General features: G+C 40.9%; 1 protein-coding gene and 2 pseudogenes across 1 annotated transcript; 2 read left to right on the forward strand and 1 right to left on the reverse strand.

Annotated features, from left to right (window-relative positions):
- The first annotated feature begins 9659 nt into the window (after positions 1-9659).
- Positions 9660-11863, forward strand: LOC125119247 (olfactory receptor 140-like; annotated as a pseudogene).
- Positions 11274-11594, reverse strand: LOC125119246 (CDGSH iron-sulfur domain-containing protein 1-like). The gene has a single exon (XM_047766093.1). The coding sequence runs from the start codon at positions 11592-11594 to the stop codon at positions 11274-11276; it is 321 nt and encodes a 106-aa protein (XP_047622049.1).
- A 4773-nt stretch (positions 11864-16636) lies between the features above and the next one.
- On the forward strand, positions 16637-17554 carry LOC125119248 (olfactory receptor 4C3-like; annotated as a pseudogene).
- The last annotated feature ends 4784 nt before the right edge of the window (positions 17555-22338 follow it).

Raw genomic sequence — 22338 nt, forward strand, 5'->3', positions numbered from 1 at the left:
TTGCTTATTCATTCTACATGTAATAGTTTGTGTCTATTAAGCTCAATCTCCCAGTCCATCCCACTCCCTCTGCCTCCCCCTTGGCAAGCTCAGGTCTGTCCTCTATGTCTGTGAGTCTTTTTCTGGTCTATAGATAGGTTCATTTGTGCCCCATTTTAGATTCCACATGTAAGTGATATTATATGGTATTTGTCTTTCTCTTTTTGACTTAATTTACTTAATAATGATTTTTACTTAATAATTTACTTAATAATGATTTTTTTGTCTTTTTTTTTTTTTTTGCTATTTCTTGGGCCGCTCCCACGGCATATGGAGGTTCCCAGGCTAGGGGTCCAATCGGAGCTATGGCTGCCAGCCTACGCCAGAGCCACAGCAACGTGGGATCCGAGCCGCGTCTGCAATCTACACCACAGCTCAGGGCAACGCCGGATCGTTAACCCACTGAGCAAGGGCAGGGACCGAACCCGCAACCTCATGGTTCCTAGTCGGATTCGTTAACCACTGCGCCACGAAGGGAACTCCCTAATAATGATTTTTAAAAATGATTTTTACTTAATAATGTCTTCTATTCCCTTTTCTCTTTCTATTCCCTACTTTGTCCCTGCCCTTTCCCCCAAAGCTCTCATAGCTATCAGATTAATTATTCACTCTTCAGATATATTAATCACCTAGCATCTTATAAGTTTGTTCTTTTTTCCTCACCTGGGTTTATTCAATATAAGTCCCTGCCCAGCCCTTCCTCAGAGAAGTGACTAAGCTGGGGAACAAAACACAGAAGGGCTGCCGAGGAGTGAGTGTGGATGGGGTGGAGCCTGGGGTGAGGTTAGGATGTACCTGGGACATTGGCTCAGCCTCAGTGCCCACCCCTGGACCACCAGCAGGCTCCAGGTGGGGTCAGTGAAGGTGTTTGTGAGAATAGGTTTTTGATTTTCTGCCAGTGTTTTAAGCCTGCATCCTTGACCCTGGTGCCTTTCCTGGGTAGGAGCTAGAGATATAGCCTGAAAAGAAACAGACAAAAATCCTTTTACTTATGGAGCTTATATTTAAGTGTGTGTGATAAAAGCTGACATTGAAGTCTTCTAATATTCCTTTCTGGGACTATTTTAGACTACTGATTCAATTATTCTAATAAGTATGAGACAATTAAGGCTTTCTGTTTCTTTTTGGATCAGTTTTAGTAGAAGGTTGTATTCATTTCATCCAACCTTTTGAATTCATGAAATAAATTCATAGTTTAATTTTAATAGTTGGGAGGGGGATCCTTGATGGGCTTCCCTTACAGTTGAGGGATTATTAATGCCTCAATGAGTGTCCTATTCAGGGTCGGCTTGTTCCGCATTGATATTTCTCAGATAATCTTGTCCCCTGTAATGCTCCTATGATGCCATGTTTAATTTATCAGTTGATGCTGGAGATCTCAGTTGATCTGTATGCCAGAACTGCCATATAACATGTAAGGTACTATTACGACAGAGAATGGGAGCTCCACAGGGTGGAAAACTTGATGAACTCATTTCTGTGCTAATTCTGGAATGCTTTAGTGCACTGCAGTTAACATGAATCTTGTTTAGTGGATTATATTATTTATCTTGTTTAAACTCACCATCTGGAAATGGACATAGGTCCAAAAAATTTCTTTCAAATAATCCCCAGATGGGCATTCCCATCGTGGCACAGCGGAAACAAATCTGAATGGGAACCATGAGGTTGCAGGTTCGATCCCTGGCCTCGCTCAATGGGTTAAGGATCCAGCGTCGCCATGAGCTGTGGTGTAGGTCACAGACTTGGCTTGGACCCCGCATTGCTGTGGCTGTGGTGTAGGTCAGCGGCTACAGCTTCGATTGGACCCCTAGCCTGGGAACCTCCATATGCTGTGGGTGTGGCCCTAAAAAGACAAAAAGACAACAACAACAAAAAAATCCCCAGATAAAAAATAATACCATTAACACACACACACACACACACACACACACACATCTCTTCAGTTGTGATACATCTCATCCTTTAATGTAATAAAGCCATTAAGGTTAGCAACCTGTTTTATTTTTTTCTTTTTAGGGCTGCACTCATGGCATGTGGAAGTCTCCAGACTAGGGGTTGAATTAGAGCTGTAGCCTCTGGCCTACGCCACAGCCACAGCCACAGCAGTGGCATATCAGAGCCACATCTGCAACCTACATCACAGCTCATGGCAATGCCGGATCCTTAACCCACTGAGTGAGGCCAGAGATTGAACCTGAGTCCTCGTGGATACTAGTCAGATTCATTTCCTCTGAGCCAGACGAAACTCCAGTAACATGTTTTAAAATATTTTATTTCACATTTCTCATTCTTTAAATTTTTTGATATATTTAAAAATCTACCAAGTATCTTTTTTTTTTGTCTTTTTGCCATTTCTTGGGCTGCTCTCTCAGCATATGGAGGTTCCCAGGCTAGGGGTCGAATTGGAGCCATAGCCACCAGCCTATACCAGAGCCACAGCAACACGGGATCCAAGCCGCGTCTGCAACTTACACCACAGCTCACGGCAACGCCAGATCCTTAACCCACTGAGTGAGGCCAGGGATCGAACCTGTGTCTTCACGGATACTAGTTGGATTCATTAACCACTGAGCCACGATGGGAACTCCCCAAGTATCTGCTATTTAGGCTACACATGTAGATGATTTATTAAATGTATAAATTAAAACTTTTTAGTAGTAGAGGCAAGATTAAAAAGTTGAGACAACTGCACTATTCCCCATGTTTGTTTTCTTCTTCACACTAATGCAATGTCTATTTCTTTGCTTCTTTATTTGTTTATTGTCTCTCTCCTACCAGGATTTAAGCTCCTTGAGGGCAGGAACTTTTTCATCTGGGCACACAGACTGCATTTCCTAACCTTCTTACCTCCATGTGGGCTCTTGTCACTAAAGCGTGGAAATAATGTTCCTGTTTAGGTTTGGTCCATAACATGTCCCCAGTGATCCTTCATCTATCTCTCATCTTTGGCTGGCTGGGTGCAGATGACCCAGCAGATGGTTCTGAAACCCTGGAGACTGGAAGTGTCACAATTTGGAATGGGCCTGTACCCAGGAGTCATAGCCTGGTGGAGAACTGCCCACAAGTCCTGCCTGATAATACAAATCTGCATTGGACTTAGTGTGAATGAGAAATAAAGTTTTATTGGGATTAAGCCACTGAGTTTTGGGCTTTTTTAAAAAAATTATTACTATTATTATTTTTTGTCTTTTTGTCTTTTCTAGGGCTGCACTCGCAGCTAATGGAGGTTCCCAGGCTACGCCAGAGCCACAGCAATGTGGGATTCGAGCTGCGTTTGCAGCCTACACCACAGCTCATGCAACGCTGGATCCTTAACCCATTGAGCGAGGCTGGGGATAGAACCCGCAACCTCATGGTTCCTAGTTGGATTCGTTAACCACTGCGCCATGACGGGAACTCCATGGAGTTTATTTTTGTGTATGGTGTTAGGTGTTGGACTCTTTGTAATGACCCCAAGTTCATTTAACTCTTTTATGAATTTTGATTAAATTTTCCGAAATCCTATCTTAAACCTGTTTTTAGGGTGTGAATTGAAGAAAAAAAAAGATAAATAGCAATCAATAACTTACTTTTTTTCCTAGAGCTTTGCAATGTTTACAATCTGTTCATTTATTTATTTATTTTTTGTTTGATCCCGTCAACACCCTCGCTGATGTTTAAAAGCCCTAATCACCAATCAGGGGTTGGAGCTTAGTTATAGAGAAGGGCATTGCAGAACTTGAAATAGAGGGATCCCGAGTTTAGGAGGGCTGAGGTGTGGTGGAAAAATCCGTGGAGCACATGGGAACGAATGGGAGATGTGAGAGGCTACCATCCAGGGGCCATGAAGTGGCAGAGGCAAGGTACCCAGGTGAGAGTTGAGTACATCTGTGTGGTATGAAACAGACTGCCTGATTTCTTTCACAGCCCTGAGTACCATTCTCTCTGTGATAACAGGGGCCACGCTGGTTTCATCTGCTGCTTCCACGTCAAGCAGCCCAATACCTGACATAATTCATAATGAGTAAATGAATAGAGGATCTAAGAGTCTTTTCCATATCTCAATTCTATTTTACCTTGACTTGATTTATTCTAGGAGGTGTTTGCTGATCCACTAAGGTGGAGAGCTCCATCCGTATGAAAGCTAATCAGAAAGGCACCCACCAGGGTTGCCAAGGCCACTCTCAGGAATACACTACTGCTCCTTTGCTGTGTTAACACTGGGTTAATACTGTAATATTAATATTTTCTTTCTTTTTGAATAAAAACATTCCTTGGGTCATTCATATCTGTTAGAACGCTGGAAGTTTTTGTTGTTGTTGTTGTTTTCTTTTTACAGCTGCACTGCAGCACCAAGGAAGTTCCCAGGCTAGGGGTCAAATCAGAGCAGCAGCTTCTGGCCTGCACCATAGCCACAGCAACATTGGATCTGAGCTGCATCTGTGACCTAATGTTTTAGCCCATAAATCTCCTGTTTACCCAGAGTGAACGTCTGCTCCTTTTGGCAGAATCTGTCTAATTGTTATTCCCAGCCCATCACAACTGATTTTTTTTTTTCTGCACCTATGGTATGTGGAAGTTTCTGGGCCAGGAATCAAACTTGCAATTCTGACCTGTGCCTCAGCTGCGGCAACGCCAGATCCTTAACCCACTGTGCCAAATGGGAACAGCCACAATGGACCATTTAAAACTTCAGGATCATTCCTTTTTGAACCCCTAATGTGTATTCAAATGGCTTCAGTGAAAATCCTGACTGGGCCACTTATTGGTCATGGGAGGTAATCTTGAGCATGCTACTTATCTTCTCTTTGGCACAAGTCCTTCAATATAAAGATGGCACTCAACTTTTTTGGGTCATTGTGGAGATGGAGTGAGCTAATGCATGTAGAGAGCTTGCGACAGAGCCCCAAATGATTACACATCAGTATGTGCTTGCTCTTACTCTCTCTCTAAAAAGCTATTTCTATTCCTTGGTTGGTCTCACTCTGATTCCTCCTCCCCGGAAGCTTTTGTTTGTAGATATTGCCTGTCTTCCCATTATCCTTTTAGTGAGACTTTTCCCTCTTGTCTGTAAGTCTGAGGATTTTTCTGTAGCAGAGTCATCTTGGACACTAAACTTTGGCTGGGTAGATGAGCCTTTCTGACTTTGTTGAAATTCTTGCATATGGTTTTCTCGAGGTGATGGGTTCACTACATCGTGTCTCCTCATGACCAAGATACAGCAATACGACCAGGAGAGTGCAATACATGTTTAGAGCTCTAGTCTTAATCTATTAGGTTTTTGCTTTTTAGGGCTACACCTGCGGCATATGAAGATTCCCAGGCTAGGTGTCGAATTGGAGCTGTAGCTGCCGGCCTACACCACAGCCACAGCAATGCAGGATCTGAGCCACGTCTGTGACCGACACCACAGCTCGCAGCAATGCCAGATCCTTAACCCACTGAGAAAGGCCAGGGATTGAACTTGCGTCCTCATGGATGCTAGTCATGTTTGCTAACCTCTGAGCCATGACGGGAACTCCTCAGTCTATTAGCTTTTTGTCTGTAGTTTAGGTTGCTATGTCTGCAAGGAATGTGGAAAATGGAGGATGAATTCCTTCATTGCTAAGATTGTACCTAGGTCCATTTTTCCCAAGCCACCAAGAGAAGGTATTTTTGGGTGGAGTGATTGTGGGTGAGAGTTTCAGATCTACTGTGGATCCAGGGAGCTGTGGGTGAGCTCGGATTTTATTTGGCTTACAAATAATTTCTGATATTTCCATAGCTCATCTTTCAAGATGTGGAGAGAATGTTTAGAATCCTTCTTTCAGACTTGCTGTTGCTGAAATCACTAACTTTGGAGTTGCACGGGACAAAATCAGTGGATTGATGGCTAGCGTCTTGAAGGAGTGAGCTGGCCTAGAGGGATCCCTGAGGGTCATTTGTGATGATACCAGGGGAAAAAGTAAAAGTATAATTTATTCCTTTAGATAAACAGAAGAGGAAATCGAGGCATAAAGAGGTTAAAAATCTGCTCAAGTTCACATTATCAGTAAGTGCCAAGGGAGTTCCTATTGTGGCTCAGTGAGTTAAGAACATGAAATAGTGTCCATGAAGATTTGGGTTCCATCCCTGGCCTCACTCAGTGGGTTAGGGATCTGGAGTTGCTGGAAATTGTGGTGTAGGTTGCAGATATGGCTCAGATCCCACATTGCTGTGGCTGTGGCATAGGCCTGCAGCTGCAGCTCCGATTTAACTCCTAGCCCTGGAACTTCTATATGCTTGTAGGCGAGGCCATAAAAAGAAATAAAGTGGCAAGCCTGGGATGCAAATCCAGGTCACAGATTATGTTCAGATTATAATTTGCAAAAGCAGTGGTTCACAAATACAAGGGAAAAGTTCAGTTTACTAATAAGGCGGGTTAATTACAGCTAATACTTTCTCCACCTCCATTTTTCCTCACTTTACAAGTGAGAATACTGTGGCTTAGGAAGATGAAGTGAATCTCCAAAGGTCTCAGTTACTTATGGCTGACTTAGGACCAGGCCTCCTGACTCCAGGTCAGGCACTATTACCACCAAGTTGTGCTGCTTATGAAAGAGAATTATGAAACTCTTAAGCAGTTTTCTTTTCTTTTCTTTTCTTTTTTGGTCTTTTTGCCATTTCTTGGGCTGCTCCCGCGGCATATGGAGGTTCCCAGGCTAGGGGTCGAATCGGAGCTGTAGCTGCCAGCCTACGCCAGAGCCACAGCGACGCAGGATCCGAGCCACATCTGCAACCTACACCACAGCTCACGGCAACGCCAGATCGTTAACCCACTGAGCAAGGGCAGGGACCGAACCCGCAACCTCGTGGTTCCTAGTCGGATTCGTTAACCACTGCGCCACGACGGGAACTCCAGCAAGTTTTCTAAAATAAGAGGATGATACAATGAAAAGTGTGTGAATTTGACAACAGATATAGCTGTGGTCAAGTTGTTTTCTTACTTACTAGCCTTGGGATAGTAGGTAGGAGAAGAAATTTCACTGATGTTTAATTTCATCATCGATGAAGGAGAAGATAAAATCTGCTTTTCAGTCTCAGTGTAATGATAAAACAGGATGGTGCATAACAAAGTGCTGAGTTATTCATTCAAGCAGACCAATTATATGGACATATAATTTTTTTTGCCGGTTACCAAACTGGCTCCCCAAGAAAATTGGGAAATGTCATTCATCTACTAAGTTACTTCTCAGTTCATTTGAAATTGCTCTTTACAGCTTTAATAATTTCCAAAAGAGAGACCTGGATAGAAAAACAAAGAACGTTACTTACTATCAGCAGTGGCCAAAAAAATATAAAAATTTTTTAAAAAAGATAACATTTAGAAAAAAAAATCCTTATATCCATTACTGGCTGGGATGAAAGAGAGAAAGAATTGACCTCATTTTGGTGACAACTGTGGAAATTGGGAGGACCCTTTTGGTGAGAGATATTACAAATCTTTATGATATCTGTACTGCTCTATTTTGTATACATCTGGGAAATTATTCTAGGGATCCAGAAATAATTTAATACATGATGAGGTTTTTGTGGTGTTAGAAATAATGACTTATTATAGATACATCCACTTAGAATAATATGCAGTCATTAAAAGTAATACTTTTTTGGAGTTCCCATCGTGGTGCAGCAGAAACGATTCTGACTAGGAACCATGAGGTGTAGGCCGTAGATGCTGCTCAGATCTGGCGTTGCTGCAGCTGTGGCATAGGTTAGCAGCTACAGCTCCAATTTGATCCCTAGCCTGGGAACCTCCATATGCCTCAGGTGCAGCCCTTAAAAAAAAAATTAAAAAATGATACTTTTAAAGAGTTTCTAATCATATGGGAAATGTTTCAATTATAATACTAATCAGGATAGTATATTAAGTATATGATGAGATTTCAAATGTGTAAATGAGAAGTGAGCAAAAATCCACATATGGAAGAAAGACTGGAAGAAAAATACACTAGAAAATTGATAGTTTTTCTTTTTGGATGGCAGGGTTAAGAGTAATTTTTTTCATCCCCTTTAAGTATTTTCTGAAGTTTGCCTAATCATCATGTGTTATGTTTGTAACTACTTTTACTCTCCTTTTCCTTAGAGGATCTGCTGATACACAACCTTGGCAAAACCAGAGCTAACTACTTTGTTTTTTTCTGTTCCTTTGTCCTCTCCATGGGCTGAGTAATCTGGGTTCTGAGATGACACATTATGATGTAGGAGGGGTACAACCTGAGGAGTCAGAAGACATGGGGTCTGCGTTCAATCTCTCACAACCTTGCTTCTGTGACTCGAGCTGCCTACTTAGTATTTTCAGCTCAAAATGTTAGCATTTTAAAACTAAGATGTTTGCCCCAAATTCTCACCAAATCACTGTTCTTAATGAGTTCTTAGTAATGAAAATGGGAAGTGATGATTTAAGCGGTCCCCTGTAGCCCATAAATGGATGAAATCCCTTATGCAGTTTTTGAACCCATGTCACTTAGTGGGAGATTTCCAAGTCAAGGAAGTGATTATGAAACCATGCAGTTTATCACTGCATTTTTCCTCTCTTCAGGAAGCTTCTTTAATCCTGTCTAGGCATCATTCAAAGCAGGGGAAGGAGGATCAGATGTTGCAGAAGGATGGACCGGATGACCTGTTAGGATTTCTATTTGTTCTCTCACTCTGTCATGTTAGAATGTAATAAAAATTCTGATAAGAAGCTATTGACCTCCTTAGATGCCAGTGTAAGTTTCCTATATTGTTTGGGGTTTTAGTATTTTATTCATTCAGCACATACTCATTGAGCACTGCTCTAGGTCTGGCAATAAGGATATCAAGCACAAAAAATTCCTGCTTTCAAGGAACTCCAAGTGTAGTGTAGGAGGGTGGGGGAAGACCAATGCAAGATAGCGTGCAAAGAGCTAGGATGAAGATGCTATATGAATACAGCAGAGTCCTTATCATCTATCCTAGGGTGGGTAGAAGAGGTCATCTTTCTTGTGGAGGTGATAGCTAAGCCTAGTTTTGAAGCATGTTTAAGAATAGGTCAGTTGAATTGGGAAAGGGAGTGTAGGATGGGGTGGTGGGTGGGATGGTGGCAGTGAGGTGTGAATGAGCATGGCTTGGTCAGGAATTTAGGAAAGTTTAATGTGGCTAAAGCACATGGTAGTGGACAGAGATGGGAGCTGAAGGAGAATATGGATGGGTCAGTTGGGTCCAGGCTTTTGTAATGAGACTGAAATGCCTAGATTTTATTTTGAAGGCTGAGAGGAGTCTTTGGAGATTGAAACTGGGCAATGACATGACTGAATGATTAAATGTTATAAGTGTCACTGTGGTTGCAGTGTGGATGATTGAGCAGGTGTCTGGGGAAGATGTAAGGGGAGACCAACTGCGATGTTGTTGGAGCAACCATCGACTTATTTTGCCAATTAATCTAAATTTAGTGCTGAGAACTATGGTTGGGGTCTGGCAGGTACATAATCATGTTTTCAGAATAAATAAATGAATGGATGGATGAAGCTAAAGGAACAAGATTTGTGGGTGTGATTAATGTTGGAATTATGAGATGTACTAGTAAAGGGAGCAGTCAAGGTTGACTCTCATGTTATGGTGGATGGTGGAGGAAATATAGAAGGAGGAGCTAGTTGATAATGGGTGAGATGAGGAATTCAGTTTTTGAAGAGATGCCCACTGATTTTTTTTTCTTTTTAAGACCACACCTGCGGTATATGGAAGTTCCCAGGCTAGAGGTTGAACTGGAGCTGCAGCTGCCGGCCCACACCACAGCCACAGCAACACCAGATCCAAGTTGTGTCTGCGACCTACACCACAGCTCACAGCTACGTTAAATCCTTAACCCACTGAGCGAGGCCAGGGATCAAACCCTCATCCTCACGGACATAATGTCAGGTTGTTAACTTGCTGAGCCACAGTGGGAACTCTGGTAAATCCCTTTCAACTCAAGTTCTTGTTGCAGCTCAGGATTCATGGATAGTCCAAGAACCGTACAGAGTTTTTCATGCTGGGACTTTCACAAAACCCTGAGGCGCCAAGGGTGTTATTTGCGCTCTTTTTGATTGTCTACCTGGTCTCTATTTGGTGCAACCTGCTTATCATGATCACCATTATCTTCAGCCCACCTTGGGCTCTCCTATGTATTTTTTTCCTCTTCTATTTGTCCTTTATTGATACTTGCTATTCTTCATGTATGACCCCGAAACTCACTGCTGACTCCTTGTATGAGGAAAGTAAATCATTGTACCCATTTCTTATGAGGGCTGCCTGGCTCAGTTCTCTGTTGCCCATTTTTTTGGAGGTGTTGAGGTCTTTCTGCTCACAGTAATGGCCTGTGACTACTATGTGGCCATCTGCAAGCCCCTGTGCTACACGACCATCATGACCTGGCATCTCTGTGCCCTACTGGTGGGGCTGGCTTGGCTGGGAAGCTTTCGGCATTCATTGGTTCAGCTATTGCTGGTCCTTCCATTGCCCTTCTGTGGACCTAAAGTGATCAATCACTTTTTTTCTGTGACTTGTACCCCTTGCTAGAACTTGCCTGCACCAACACATATGTCATTGGTCCACTGGTGGTGGCCAACAGTGGGGTGATCTGCCTGTTGACCTTCCTCATGCTGGCTGCCTCCTACATTGTCATCTGCATTCCTTGAGGTCCCACCATGCAAAGGGGAGGCGCAAAGCCCTCTCCACCTGTGGGGCCCACTTCATTGTTGTTACTTTATTCTTTGTTCCCTGTATATTCATTTACATGTGGCCATCATCCACTTTATCCACAGACAAAACAGTGGCTGTTTTTTTTTAAATGGTTTTTTTCCTAGATTGTTATGAGATTATGTAGTTTGATAACATCCAATTTACTTTCTAGATTAACCAAGTAATATTAAATGGTGATAAGTGTAATCTGCACATACATGATTTTGAGAAAAATTTAATACGTTAACTTCACCATATGTATTTTTTTATATTTTAACTATATTCTAATGTTATTCTTTTTAAACATAAAGAAATGGATCCCTATAAGACCAAAATAACCCAAAGGCCATGAGGTTAGTTTTTACTTTTTCCTTTTTTTTTTTTGTTTAAACAAAATGTGCACCATGATGGTTCCACAAGTAAGGCAAATGCCTTGAATATGAAAGCTGTAGTTTGCAATGCACCACATCTAGAACCCAGGGGAAGTGAATCATTCTAATTAAACAATCGGGAAACACCATGACAAGTTGGTTTGCAGCATCCAAATTGTCCATTTAAGTGTTTTTTTTCTTAGTGATCATAGCTCCCACGTTATCACCAGTTTCTTCATTGTGTTTTATGTGTGATCCATCATAGAGTGGGAACTTTTTGGGCCTCCAGCAGTGGCAGTACACAGGTTTATCTCCCAAATCCTCCATGCCGAAAGCATGTACTACGTTGGGGTTGTCTTTCTGGATGTGAAGGTTTACCATCGATTTGTTGCAATGATCTTTAACATAAAGTCTTTTGTAAGCTAGATAACCAAATGCAGCTGTCCCAGCAGCACTGGTAACTGCTGAGATCCACTCAGCTCGTACACTGGAAGTCGTACTCATGGTGCCATCACTTGCAAGGATGTGCACAGGACGCTGAGCACAAACCAGCTCGTGTGGACAGCGGGGATTCAAAGGGCCACAAGCGATAGTTCTAAGGGCTCCAGGCTGCTACCACGCAGGTGTTGTGGCGGGCCTAGTGACTGTATTTCATTGTGTGTTTTTTTTTTTTTCCCCTCTATTGTGTTTTGACACTCATGTTCAACTCCCTGATTTATACACTGAGAAATGCAGAGGTGAAAAATGCTGTGAAAAATCTCTGGAACAAATGAACCTTTGTGGATGGAGGATACAGGTATAGTAGGGAAAGAAATAACCTGTTGTTCTCAGTAAGAATTCTTTTTTTTTTGTCTTTTGTTGTTGTTGTTGCTATTTCTTGGGCTGCTCCCACGGCATATGGAGGTTCTCAGGCTAGGGGTTGAATCGGAGCTGTAGCCACCGGCCTACGCCAGAGCCACAGCAACGCGGGATCCGAGCCGCGTCTGCAACCTACACCACAGCTCACGGCAACGCCGGATCGTTAAGCCACTGAGCAAGGGCAGGGACCGAACCCGCAACCTCATGGTTCCTAGTCGGATTCGTTAACCACTGCGCCACCCCGGGAACTCCTGTTCTCAGTAAGAATTCTTAAATAATAATAATAATAACAAATACAAAGAATGGCAAAAAATTGGACATATACCTCACAACATTAATACGCAAATAGCCAACATGCATATGAAAACTTGCTCAGCCCCATTAGTCACCAGGGAAATATGAATGAAAACCATAATGATATACCATTATCCTCTTTAAAGAGCAGCTAAAATTGCAAAGGTTAAAATTTTAAATATTGGAGAGGATGTGGGATAACTTACACTCATATATTCCTGATGGGACATAAGGAAAAGTAATAAATTAGTAAATAGAGCACCAAGACAAAGGGCCTTGTAAGTGGTCAGTATGCAAAAAATTCAGAAAACTAGAAGTTTGTTTCTTAATGACGTGCTCTATAAAACATAAGTCATGAAATCAATTGACTTGCCCAATAGTCAAAATAAAATATGTCTTAACTATGAAAAAAAAAAAGAATTCTTATTGTCATGATGAAAGCTCAGGAATCATTAAAAATGTCAAAATAAAACTGATTTGAATGTTCGACATTCTAGCTTATATATCTATGTTTCCTGTTATTGACCAGGCACATGTGTATATGTCACTTCATTTTTTAAGTTTACCCTAGAGTGTGGAGCATGGAAATACCACTGCTCGCTCATCAGCTTGTGTTCGAGATGGTGCTGTGGTCAACCTGGGGCACTGAGAGTCTATCACGAGCAGGATCCCCTTGTTGAAATGTTACTAACCTGCTCCTCCAACTGCACATCATAATACTGATCACAGTAGCCATTGATGGTTCACCTCTAACTGATTCCTGCCGACAGTGATATCAGAAAGCACCTATAGCTTGAGTCCCTGAGAATACATGAAATCAATTAAGAATGACTGAACCCAAATCATGGACGTGTATAGAATAGTATTATAGTAAAATTAATATAGGTATGATTATAGACTATAACTGTAATGAGGCGTTAAGTTCTGAAATAACTTTTGCGTACATGTGAACACACACATGCACACATATATATACATGATATATAGTTTATTGAGCATTGACTTGATATTAGGCATTGGGTTAACCAGTTTATAAACAAGATCTCATAAGATCCTTATAAGAAGTTGACATGGTTTTCTTTCTACAAATGAAGAATCTTAATTCACAGAGGCTGATTTATTTAGCCAAGGTTGAGCTAGAATTTAAATCCAGATCTTTCTGCCTTCAAGTTTGAGTTTGCCAGCAGGCTTGGGGCTTTACTGATCTTCCTCTGCATGTTTTATTTTGTTTGTGTTTTCTGCTTGTAAGCATCCCGTTATCAATGTCCTTATTTTCAATCTCTGATTAGTAATTGCCCAGAGTCATTATCAAGTATATTATCAACTCAAAAGTTTCAAGTTATAATGAGACATACAAATGGAAAGCCAATCCTTCTCCTGGTAACAAGTGGATTAGAGAGAATCAAAGCCCTCTTGGAGTTCTCGTTGTAACTCAGTGGGTTGAAAACCTGACTATTATCCATGAAGGTGCGGGTTCAATCTCTGGCCTTGCTCAGTGGTTTAAAGATCTGGTGTTGCCATTAGCTGTGGTGTAGGTCAGCAGCTGCAGCTCCCATTCCATCCTTAGCGTGGAGACTTCCGTATGCCACCACTGGGGCCCTTTAAAAAAAAGCACCTAGTATTATTCTGGGAAACTTCAGCTCCGATGCATTCCTGCGATCAATAATACCTGCCTAATCTGTGCTTTGCCTAAGTAAGAAAAACAGTTTGAATCTTATCCAGTAGTTCAATCACATGAAGCAGTGAAATTTGGGATGCTATGCTTGGAGCTGGTTTCGATGTCCCTTTAAGAAATCTCCCAGGTCCACTATTCTATGATGTTAGGACATAGAAAAAACAAAAAAGGACAAACCACCTGCGACCTGTTTATTTCCTCAGATCCAGCCAACCTAAGTTTTCTGTAATCTATGTTAAAGGTTAAATAAAGGGTTCCTGTCATGGCTCAGTGGTTAACGAACCTGACTGGGAACCATGAGGTTGTGGGTTCGATCTGATCCCTGGCCTTGCTCAGTGGGTTAAGGATCTGGCTTTGCCATGAGCTGTGGCGTAGGTTGCAGATGGGCTCCGATCCTGTGTTGCTGTGGCTCTGGTGCAGGCCGGCAGCTACAGCCCCAATTAGACCCCTAGCCTGCAAACCTCCATATGATATGCCGCGGGAAGCGGTTCTAGAAAAGGCAAAAAGACCAAAAAAAAAAAAAAAGGTTAAATAAGAAGAAATACAACTCACATAAAAATGCCAGGGAATAAATTTACTAAAATTCTCATTACTTTCCACAAAATAATTTTGTTTTTCATGGATAACACAAAAAGGAGACTTAATTTTTTTTTTGCTTTGTTTTTTTAAAGTAAATTTCTTTGTACTCCCAAAAATTTGAATTACAGAGATGAATGAGCTTCATATTTTGATTTGGGGGCATATAATTTCATTATTTGGCTAAACTGTACACTTAACCCACTGATTATTTTTACCCTCGTATTCTGTATGAGGATAAGTAGGGCATTTTTAATATTTGTCATATTTTAACACATGCATAACTTAGGTCCTTGGCTCCTTAAGCCTCGTGAGGAATTTGTTGCCCACAGCACTGATGACAGGGACTTCACAGACACCACTTATTGAATGTTTATTCCGTTCAGGCTCTGTACAAAGTCTTGACATGCACTGTTTTCATTTACTGCTCTTTGCAAACTCAGAGGGTAACAATACTCTTATTTTATAGTTAAGAACATAGAGTCTTTGAGAAGTTGTCTATGATTACACAGAAAATAAATAGCAGAGGAAGTATTCAACCTAAATGAGCTTAAGTGACAGTATGGTATGGTGACACCCACAGACTCTGTACCAGGACTGCTTGGGTGCAAGTCCTAGCTCTGCCACTTATCCGCTGAGTATACTTCTATGGGTTTCTAAATGTGTCTCTCAGTTTCTTCCTCTACAGAATGAGGATAAAAACAGTAATCTACCTTATGGGGATGACAGGAGGATTAAATGAGCTGTTGTATGTAAAGCAGGTAGGACAGTGCTTGGCAAAGCCTGTTACATAGGTGTTGGCTCTTAGGACTGCTGTCTGTACTCTTAGTCACAGGGTTCTTCTCTGAAAAGATCCCCATCCATCAGACCTGTCACGTGCAGAAGCAGTAGTTGTCATCTTGTAATAGAGCTTGGAAAGAGAAAAAGGATGCAGCTTTCTGATCAGTACAGGAATCTTCTCTCCAGCATGCCTTATATCTGGCTGTCTCTTTCTTCCTTTGAAACTCAATGATTGTACTTGAATTCTTACCATATGATAGGGCATGAAGTCCTTGGCAAGTTGGGAGTTTAAGCTACTTTAAGAAGACTTATGTTTCCCAGGAAAATAATAGATTGTTGGTGGGTGGGATGAGTGACAGCTTTTTGTTTAGCCAAAACTTAGATAAGCACAGGCATTTCCTGAATGTAATTAAGAATAAAGGGTGAGTAGGAATAGTTGCCAGATGAGATTCTAATTTATATTTAGTTAAGATAGGACATCTGTTCTCCCTCCTTCTGTAGCTTCCTTTATGCAGTGAATAGGCAGATAATCACTTAATAGAGTCTTTCACTGGTGGTCACAAAACCTTTTTTTTTAAACTTTGACTCCTCCCTGTAGGCTGCAGAGGAAATGGTAGGCTTTCACGAGCAGGATGTCACCAAACCCAGGGAAAGCAGAGCCCAGAAGTATGTATAATGTAGAAAGCAAGGGAGAAGAGTAATTTAACCTCTTATACACGATACTGTCCACAGCACAGGTGTGAAGTGGGAATAAATGCAAGGAGAGAACTGGAGAATTTGGTCAAGTTTCCAATTTCACCCAAGTCAGCTTCTCCCAATCCTCCTTCAGCTTGCTTTATATCAGTTTGTGTTACTGCTGGAAACACAACAGAAAGTGTAGCAAACCTCATGGTGAAGTCCAAGGAGAAAGATTTAATTCACAGGGTATGGACTATACATGCAGAGATTCAGGAGATTCTTAATATTCATGGGTTTCTCAAGTACTTTTGTATGTTATGTGGAACTCTGCTGAAAACTGTCAGACGTACTCCAGTTGAATTAGAAAATCAATGTCTGCTGAATTTTCAATTTCAGGAGAAACCGAATAAATTAAAATAGAGGTAATTAAATTATTATTTTCACTTAATGACTTAGATATCTAGTGCCCAGTAATGCTAAAGCTAACAGACATGCTCCCGTCTTGTGGTTAACAGGATGAATTGGCACATGAATTTTGGAACAGAAAGGGTTAAGAGGAATAAAGGGAAGTGGGCATGGCTAAAAGAAATCTTTTCCCTCCCTACAATGACTCCTGTTCCAATCATGTTTCTCTCTTGACTTAACAGGCAATACTGTACCTGCAACCTCCGTGTCCTTGGACTTTATGGCAATACCACACAATATCATAGAATTTTTCATGGTGGAACGCTCACAGAACCCAGAGATGCAGAGGGTTCTCTCTGTGGTCTTTTTGATCATTTATGTGGTCACAGTTTGTGGAAATATTCTCATTGTGGTCGCCATCACTTTCATCCCACCCTGGCTTCTCCCATGTGTTTTTTTCCTGGCCATCCTGTCCTTTCTTGACACCTGCTACTCTTCCTTTATGGCCCCTAGACTCATTGTTAATGCCTTGTATGAGGGGAGACGCCTTGTATTTCTTATGAGAGCTACATGACTCAGCTCTTTGGATCCTATTTTTTTTTGGAGGTGTTGATATCACTCTGCTCACAGTGATGGCCTGCGACCACTACATGTCATCTGCAAGCCCCTGCACTACACGGCCATCATGACCTGGCATCTCTGTGCCCTGCTGGTGGAGGTGGCTTGGTTGGGGGGCTTCCTGAATTCACTGGCTTAGCTTTTGTTGGTCCTTCAGTTGTCCTTGTGTGGACCTAATGTGATCAATTACTTTTTCTGTGACTTGTATCCCTTGCTGGAACTTGCCTGCACCAACACATATGTCAAAAGTGGGATGGTGCTGGTGGTGGCCAAAAGTGGGATCATCTGCCTGTTGACCTTCCTCATGCTGGCTGCCTCCTACTTTGTCATCCTGCATTTCTTGAGGTCCCACAGTACAGAGGGGAGGCGCAAAGCCCTCTCCACTTGTGGGGCCCACTTCCCTGGTGTTGCCTTGTTCTTTGTGCCCCGTGTAATTACTTATATGTGTCCATCATCTATTTTATCTATGGACAAAAACATGGCAGTGTTTTATGGTATCCTGACTCCTATGTTGAATCCACTCATTTATACCCTGAGAAGTGAAGAGGTAAAAAATGCCATGACAACTTCCTGCACATAGTAAGAAATTGCAGGTGGATAATGAATGGTTAAGCAGGAAAGAAAAACTGCTTTATTTCTGAAAGAGGAACAACTCCAAAGTTTTTTTTTTTTTTTTTTTTTGCCATACAGCATCTTAATCCATTTTATCTATTCTTTAATCTTCACAGACTTTATTGGTTTACTTAGACTTTCACTTGAATTTCATATTTTAATTATATAATGGCCATATGAGACATATATGGCATGAATGATTGTTATCTCTTTTAGAAATGAGGAAACCGTGTCTTCTAATGTGGTTAATTGATTAAGGTTGTCTAGTTTTGACCTGGCTAAACCAAAACTCAGAATCAGTTATTATTATTTTTCGTTGGTATATGGAGTTCCTGGACCAGGCATCAGATCTGAGCCATAGTTGTGGCCACACCCGGATCCTTTAACACACTTACACCACAGCAGGAACTCCAAACTCAGGTATTTTTGATTCATCATCCCAATCTTTAAATAGAAATCTACGTTGACATGAATTGAGTCTGTGTGACAACTGAAATGTAGAAATGAGAGGAAAAACACAGCAAATAACTTCACACATGCCATATATAGTTGTCAGTGTGTATGTAGGCCTGGTTTCTATTGCTTCTCATCACCCTTTAGGACATCAGCAGCATAGCTGCACATTATAGCAGAGGGTAAGATCTTGGTTGGGAGACAGATTATCCTAAATTTGCATCTTAGGCTTCCTCGTGGCATGACTCTGCATAAGTTGACCAAACTTTTATGAGCCTCTGAAGCTCGCCTTTAAAATAATAATTAAAAAAGACAAAAAAAAAAAGACAATACACGTCCAAATTATTACTATTAGAATTAAACTAGATAATCTGTGTAAAGTTCTCAATCCAGTTGTGGCACATGTGTGCCCCAAATTTTAGCTGACATTATTTCCACTTCAACCCTTTCATAATCTTCCAAAAGAGGCTATTTTCTTTGGCTTTTCTATATCTATTAAATTTGAAATATATGCTCCACTTAGAACAGAATGGCTTATTTTTTGGCCAGTGATGCAATGCGGCATTTCCTTTTTATTGTTCCTAACTCCTTCTCTTTCAAACTCTAAGGGATTCCAGGATTCTGGAATTTAAAACACATACCCATGCCTATTCCATTCCTTTCCTGATTTTAAAAACTGATCACACCCCATTCCATGCTGCACTCTTTAAGACTGTAGGCTCTTGGAATTTCCTGGCGGCTCAGGTTAAGGATCTGGCATTGTCACTGCTGTGGTTCTGGTTACTGCTGTGGTATGGGTTTGATCCCTGGCCTGGGAACTTCTGCATGGTCCAAATGCAGCCAAAAAAAAAAAAAAAGTCTGTAGGCTCCTATAATTTATAATAAGCTTATGCTTTGTTTAACAAATAATCAGTAATTCCTCATATTGCAATTATTCACTTTTTACACTAAAAAAAACCCCAAACAAACCTAGAAATTGGTATGTAAAACAATTTCCCTCCTCTAAGTGGTCAGAATCAGTCACCAACTACCAATACATTCAGGAGATCATCAGGAAATAGTTATTGTGTTACCCCCAAACTTCTATGCCTAACAAAAAAAAAGTTGCAGAGTTCTTCAGCAAAATAGTCTTTTTTGACTTTGCCACATTTTGATATTGTAGTTAATAATAACTAAGTATAACTGAGATCTTGAGTTCTATGTCTATTCGTTTCTGCTGTGAGATAATAAAAGTATAATTGAGCCAATTTTCCAATTAGCTAAGAACTATGAAATCAGAGTGAGGGTTACCAAAAAAGAGCCTATCTTTTTTGGCAGCTTGCCACAAATTAATCTCAAGGAGCTTTCTAGGAAAAAACAAAAAATACTTTAGTTGAAATTTGAAAAGCACTTTTATTTTTAGCTCAGTTAAAATAGCAACTAGCGTATGGAGTTCCCCTCATGGCTCAGCGGTTAGTGAAACCAACGGGCATCCATGAGTACCTGGGTTTGATCCCATCCATAAGGACCCGGTGTTGCTATGGGCTGTGGTGTAGGTAGCAGACATGGCTTGGATCCCACATTGCTGTATCTGTGGCATAGGCCAGCGGCTATAGCTTCAATTTGACCCCTAGCCTGGGAACCTCCATATGCCGCGGGTGCAGCCCTAAAAAAAAGACAACAACAACAAAATATCAAATGGCATAAAGGACTGACCTGGGTGCCCCCTTGTTTGGTGTTGTCCAAATCAAGGTTCACAATGGCCCAATTATCTTGTGAATGCTGCTTATTCTTGAAAATTTTCAATCTGCTAGAATAAATACATAAGTGAGTTTCACCAGAAGTGTGCTAGTTGGTTTAAAAAGTATTACAACTTTTACCAAGAAAGGGATATCTCCATTTTGGAGACTATATGAAATACCTTCCCTCCCAAACACACGTCTATATTAAAATTTAGAAAACAAGAACGAAAGATTGGCAACACACACATGCATATGTGTGTGTAAATCCACTTACAAGCCTGTTACCTAGAGGTAATCACTGTCAACAATGTGTTAGCTTTCCTCCAGTTATCATCATCTTTTCCTCCTCCTCCACTTCTTTCAACTCCTTCTAGAAACTTGGTTAAGCCTCTACCCTCCTAAAAGTTACTCTCTGGGGCCAAATTTCTTTGTTCAAGTTATAAGACAAATCCTTTCTGATCCTCAGTTTTCTTGTCCCCAAATGGGCAACTTCATCCTTCTGTCCCTATGAAAGGAGAATGAGTACAAAGTGCATCGTGTCTGACAAGTAGTTGAGTCTAATGAGTGTTTCTCTCCCTGTCAGTGGGAAATAGAAGAAGACCAGAAATAATGTAAGGCTCTGAATTTTAAATACTGTTGAAAATATTCTTGTGGAATAAAAAGAGAACACCTGGATTTGAGATTTTTATTCCACAGCTCGTTGTTCCCTGGCTATTGGTGAGCTACTTAAAACATAGTTTTCTACCTCCCTTGAATTTCCCCTACCTCAAGCAGAGTTTTCTTTTATTTATTTACCTATTTTTAATGGACCACAGCAGAATGAACACACATTCCTATCAGACACACTTACTAATTAAAAAAAATTACGAGAGGAAAGTACTACCATATAAGCCATTGGATACTCCTTTATGTATAAACTAGTGCAGATGGAGAAGAGAATAATTTCAAAGGACTTTGCTGTTAGATGGGCATCGAAACACTCATGAAGTTATAAACTACTGACTAGTCACTACTCAGGGCTTTGCAGACGCATGCATTTCAGGTCTATCTGTGAAAGAAAGACCACCTTTGAGTTGGATTAAATGATGCAGGCCAGAGGGTTTCAGAAGAGAACTGTAAAGATTCCAGAGAAATGTGAGAAATTTAGTTTGTTGTTTGTTTCTAAGGGAACGCAGAATGGGTTTGGGAAAGTACACAAGCTTTGAGTTAGATGGACCTAGATTTGAATTGTGTCAGCCAAATTTTAGCTATTTGATCCCAAGCAATGTAATGAACCTCTCTTTACATATATATTAATATATAATGACCCCTTGTTTCCTACTTTATGAAATGGGAATAGCAATATTACTGCACTTATAGGGCTGTAGTGAGAATTAAATAACAAAGTGGATACATAACACTTTGCACATAGTAAACACACAAGATGAGCTGTCAAAATTTTTCACACTAGCATTGATTTATTGATGTTCATACCTTCCTAAGGGTAGGTTCACCATTATGTTCAAGTAAAGAACTATTTTAGACAGAGGTAAGTTCCAGGGTTTGAGGCTTAAAATAAATGAAAGACATGAATTAAGCAGAAATTTGCTGCCTCCAAAACATATAAAATGAGTGATTAGTTTAAGAATTTATTCACAGAAGGGGCTCAGGAGACCACTATAATCATCATTATCATAAGTGTCATCATCACTGTCTCTTTTTCTTTTATCTTTTACAGCTGTGCCTGGGGCATATGAAAGTTCCTGGGCCAGGGGTCAAATCGGAGATACAGCTGCTGGCCAACGCCGCAGCCACAGCAATATGAGAGTCAAGTATCTGTGACATATGCTCTCAGCTTGTGGCAATTCTGGATCCTCAACCCACTGATCAACGTCAGGGATCAGACCCACATCCTCATAGACACTAGTCAAGTTCTTAACCCCTTGAGCCACAGTGGGAACTCCATAGTCACAGTCTTTCTTTTTACATTATCCTAGTTCATTCTGTTTTTCTTGGGAGCTACAACTAAATGTCTACAAGATAAATGTGATTTTGTAAACACTCAGTTGCTTGCACGTATCTACAAAATGACCACTCATAGGAAATTATGGCAAAACATCTATTTTTTAATGGCCTTATGTGTACAGTGAGATCTAACCTGATACAGTGTCCTGCGAACATGAGAAATGCCAGCACAACATGATAGTCAAATTCCTGGTTGAGCTTCTATCAGGGAGGTTAAATAAGCAGTAAGGTTATAAGTTTTGAAATCATCGTATCTAATTCTGAAATAATTCAGAACTTCCTTTTGGCCTTAATACACCATCTATTGGTTCCTTTTTGGGTTGCTGTGTTAAAACAGCCCGTGCAGTGCTATGAGCTGCAGCATGAGAGTAGCAGTTAAAGTGGGGTCTTTTCCTAGAACTGAATCATCTGGATTTAAGTCCTAGCTCTCCCACTTAATAGCTTTGTAACTTCTTCTCCGTACCTCAATTTCCTCCTTGGGAAAATAGGAGAATAAGAGGACACACCTCGAAAGGTTATACAATGATAACTGGGTCACTTTGCTGTATAGCAGAAATGGACAGAACATTGCAAG

The sequence above is a fragment of the Phacochoerus africanus genome, unplaced genomic scaffold (genome assembly GCF_016906955.1).
Source record: "Phacochoerus africanus isolate WHEZ1 unplaced genomic scaffold, ROS_Pafr_v1 Scaffold_19, whole genome shotgun sequence".
Classification (NCBI taxonomy): Eukaryota; Metazoa; Chordata; class Mammalia; order Artiodactyla; family Suidae; genus Phacochoerus; species Phacochoerus africanus.

Coding starts and splice junctions, on each gene's coding strand:
- LOC125119246 (XM_047766093.1), bottom strand. CDS start 11,594: ATGAGTACGACTTCCAGTGTACGAGCTGAGTGGATCTCAGCAGTTACC.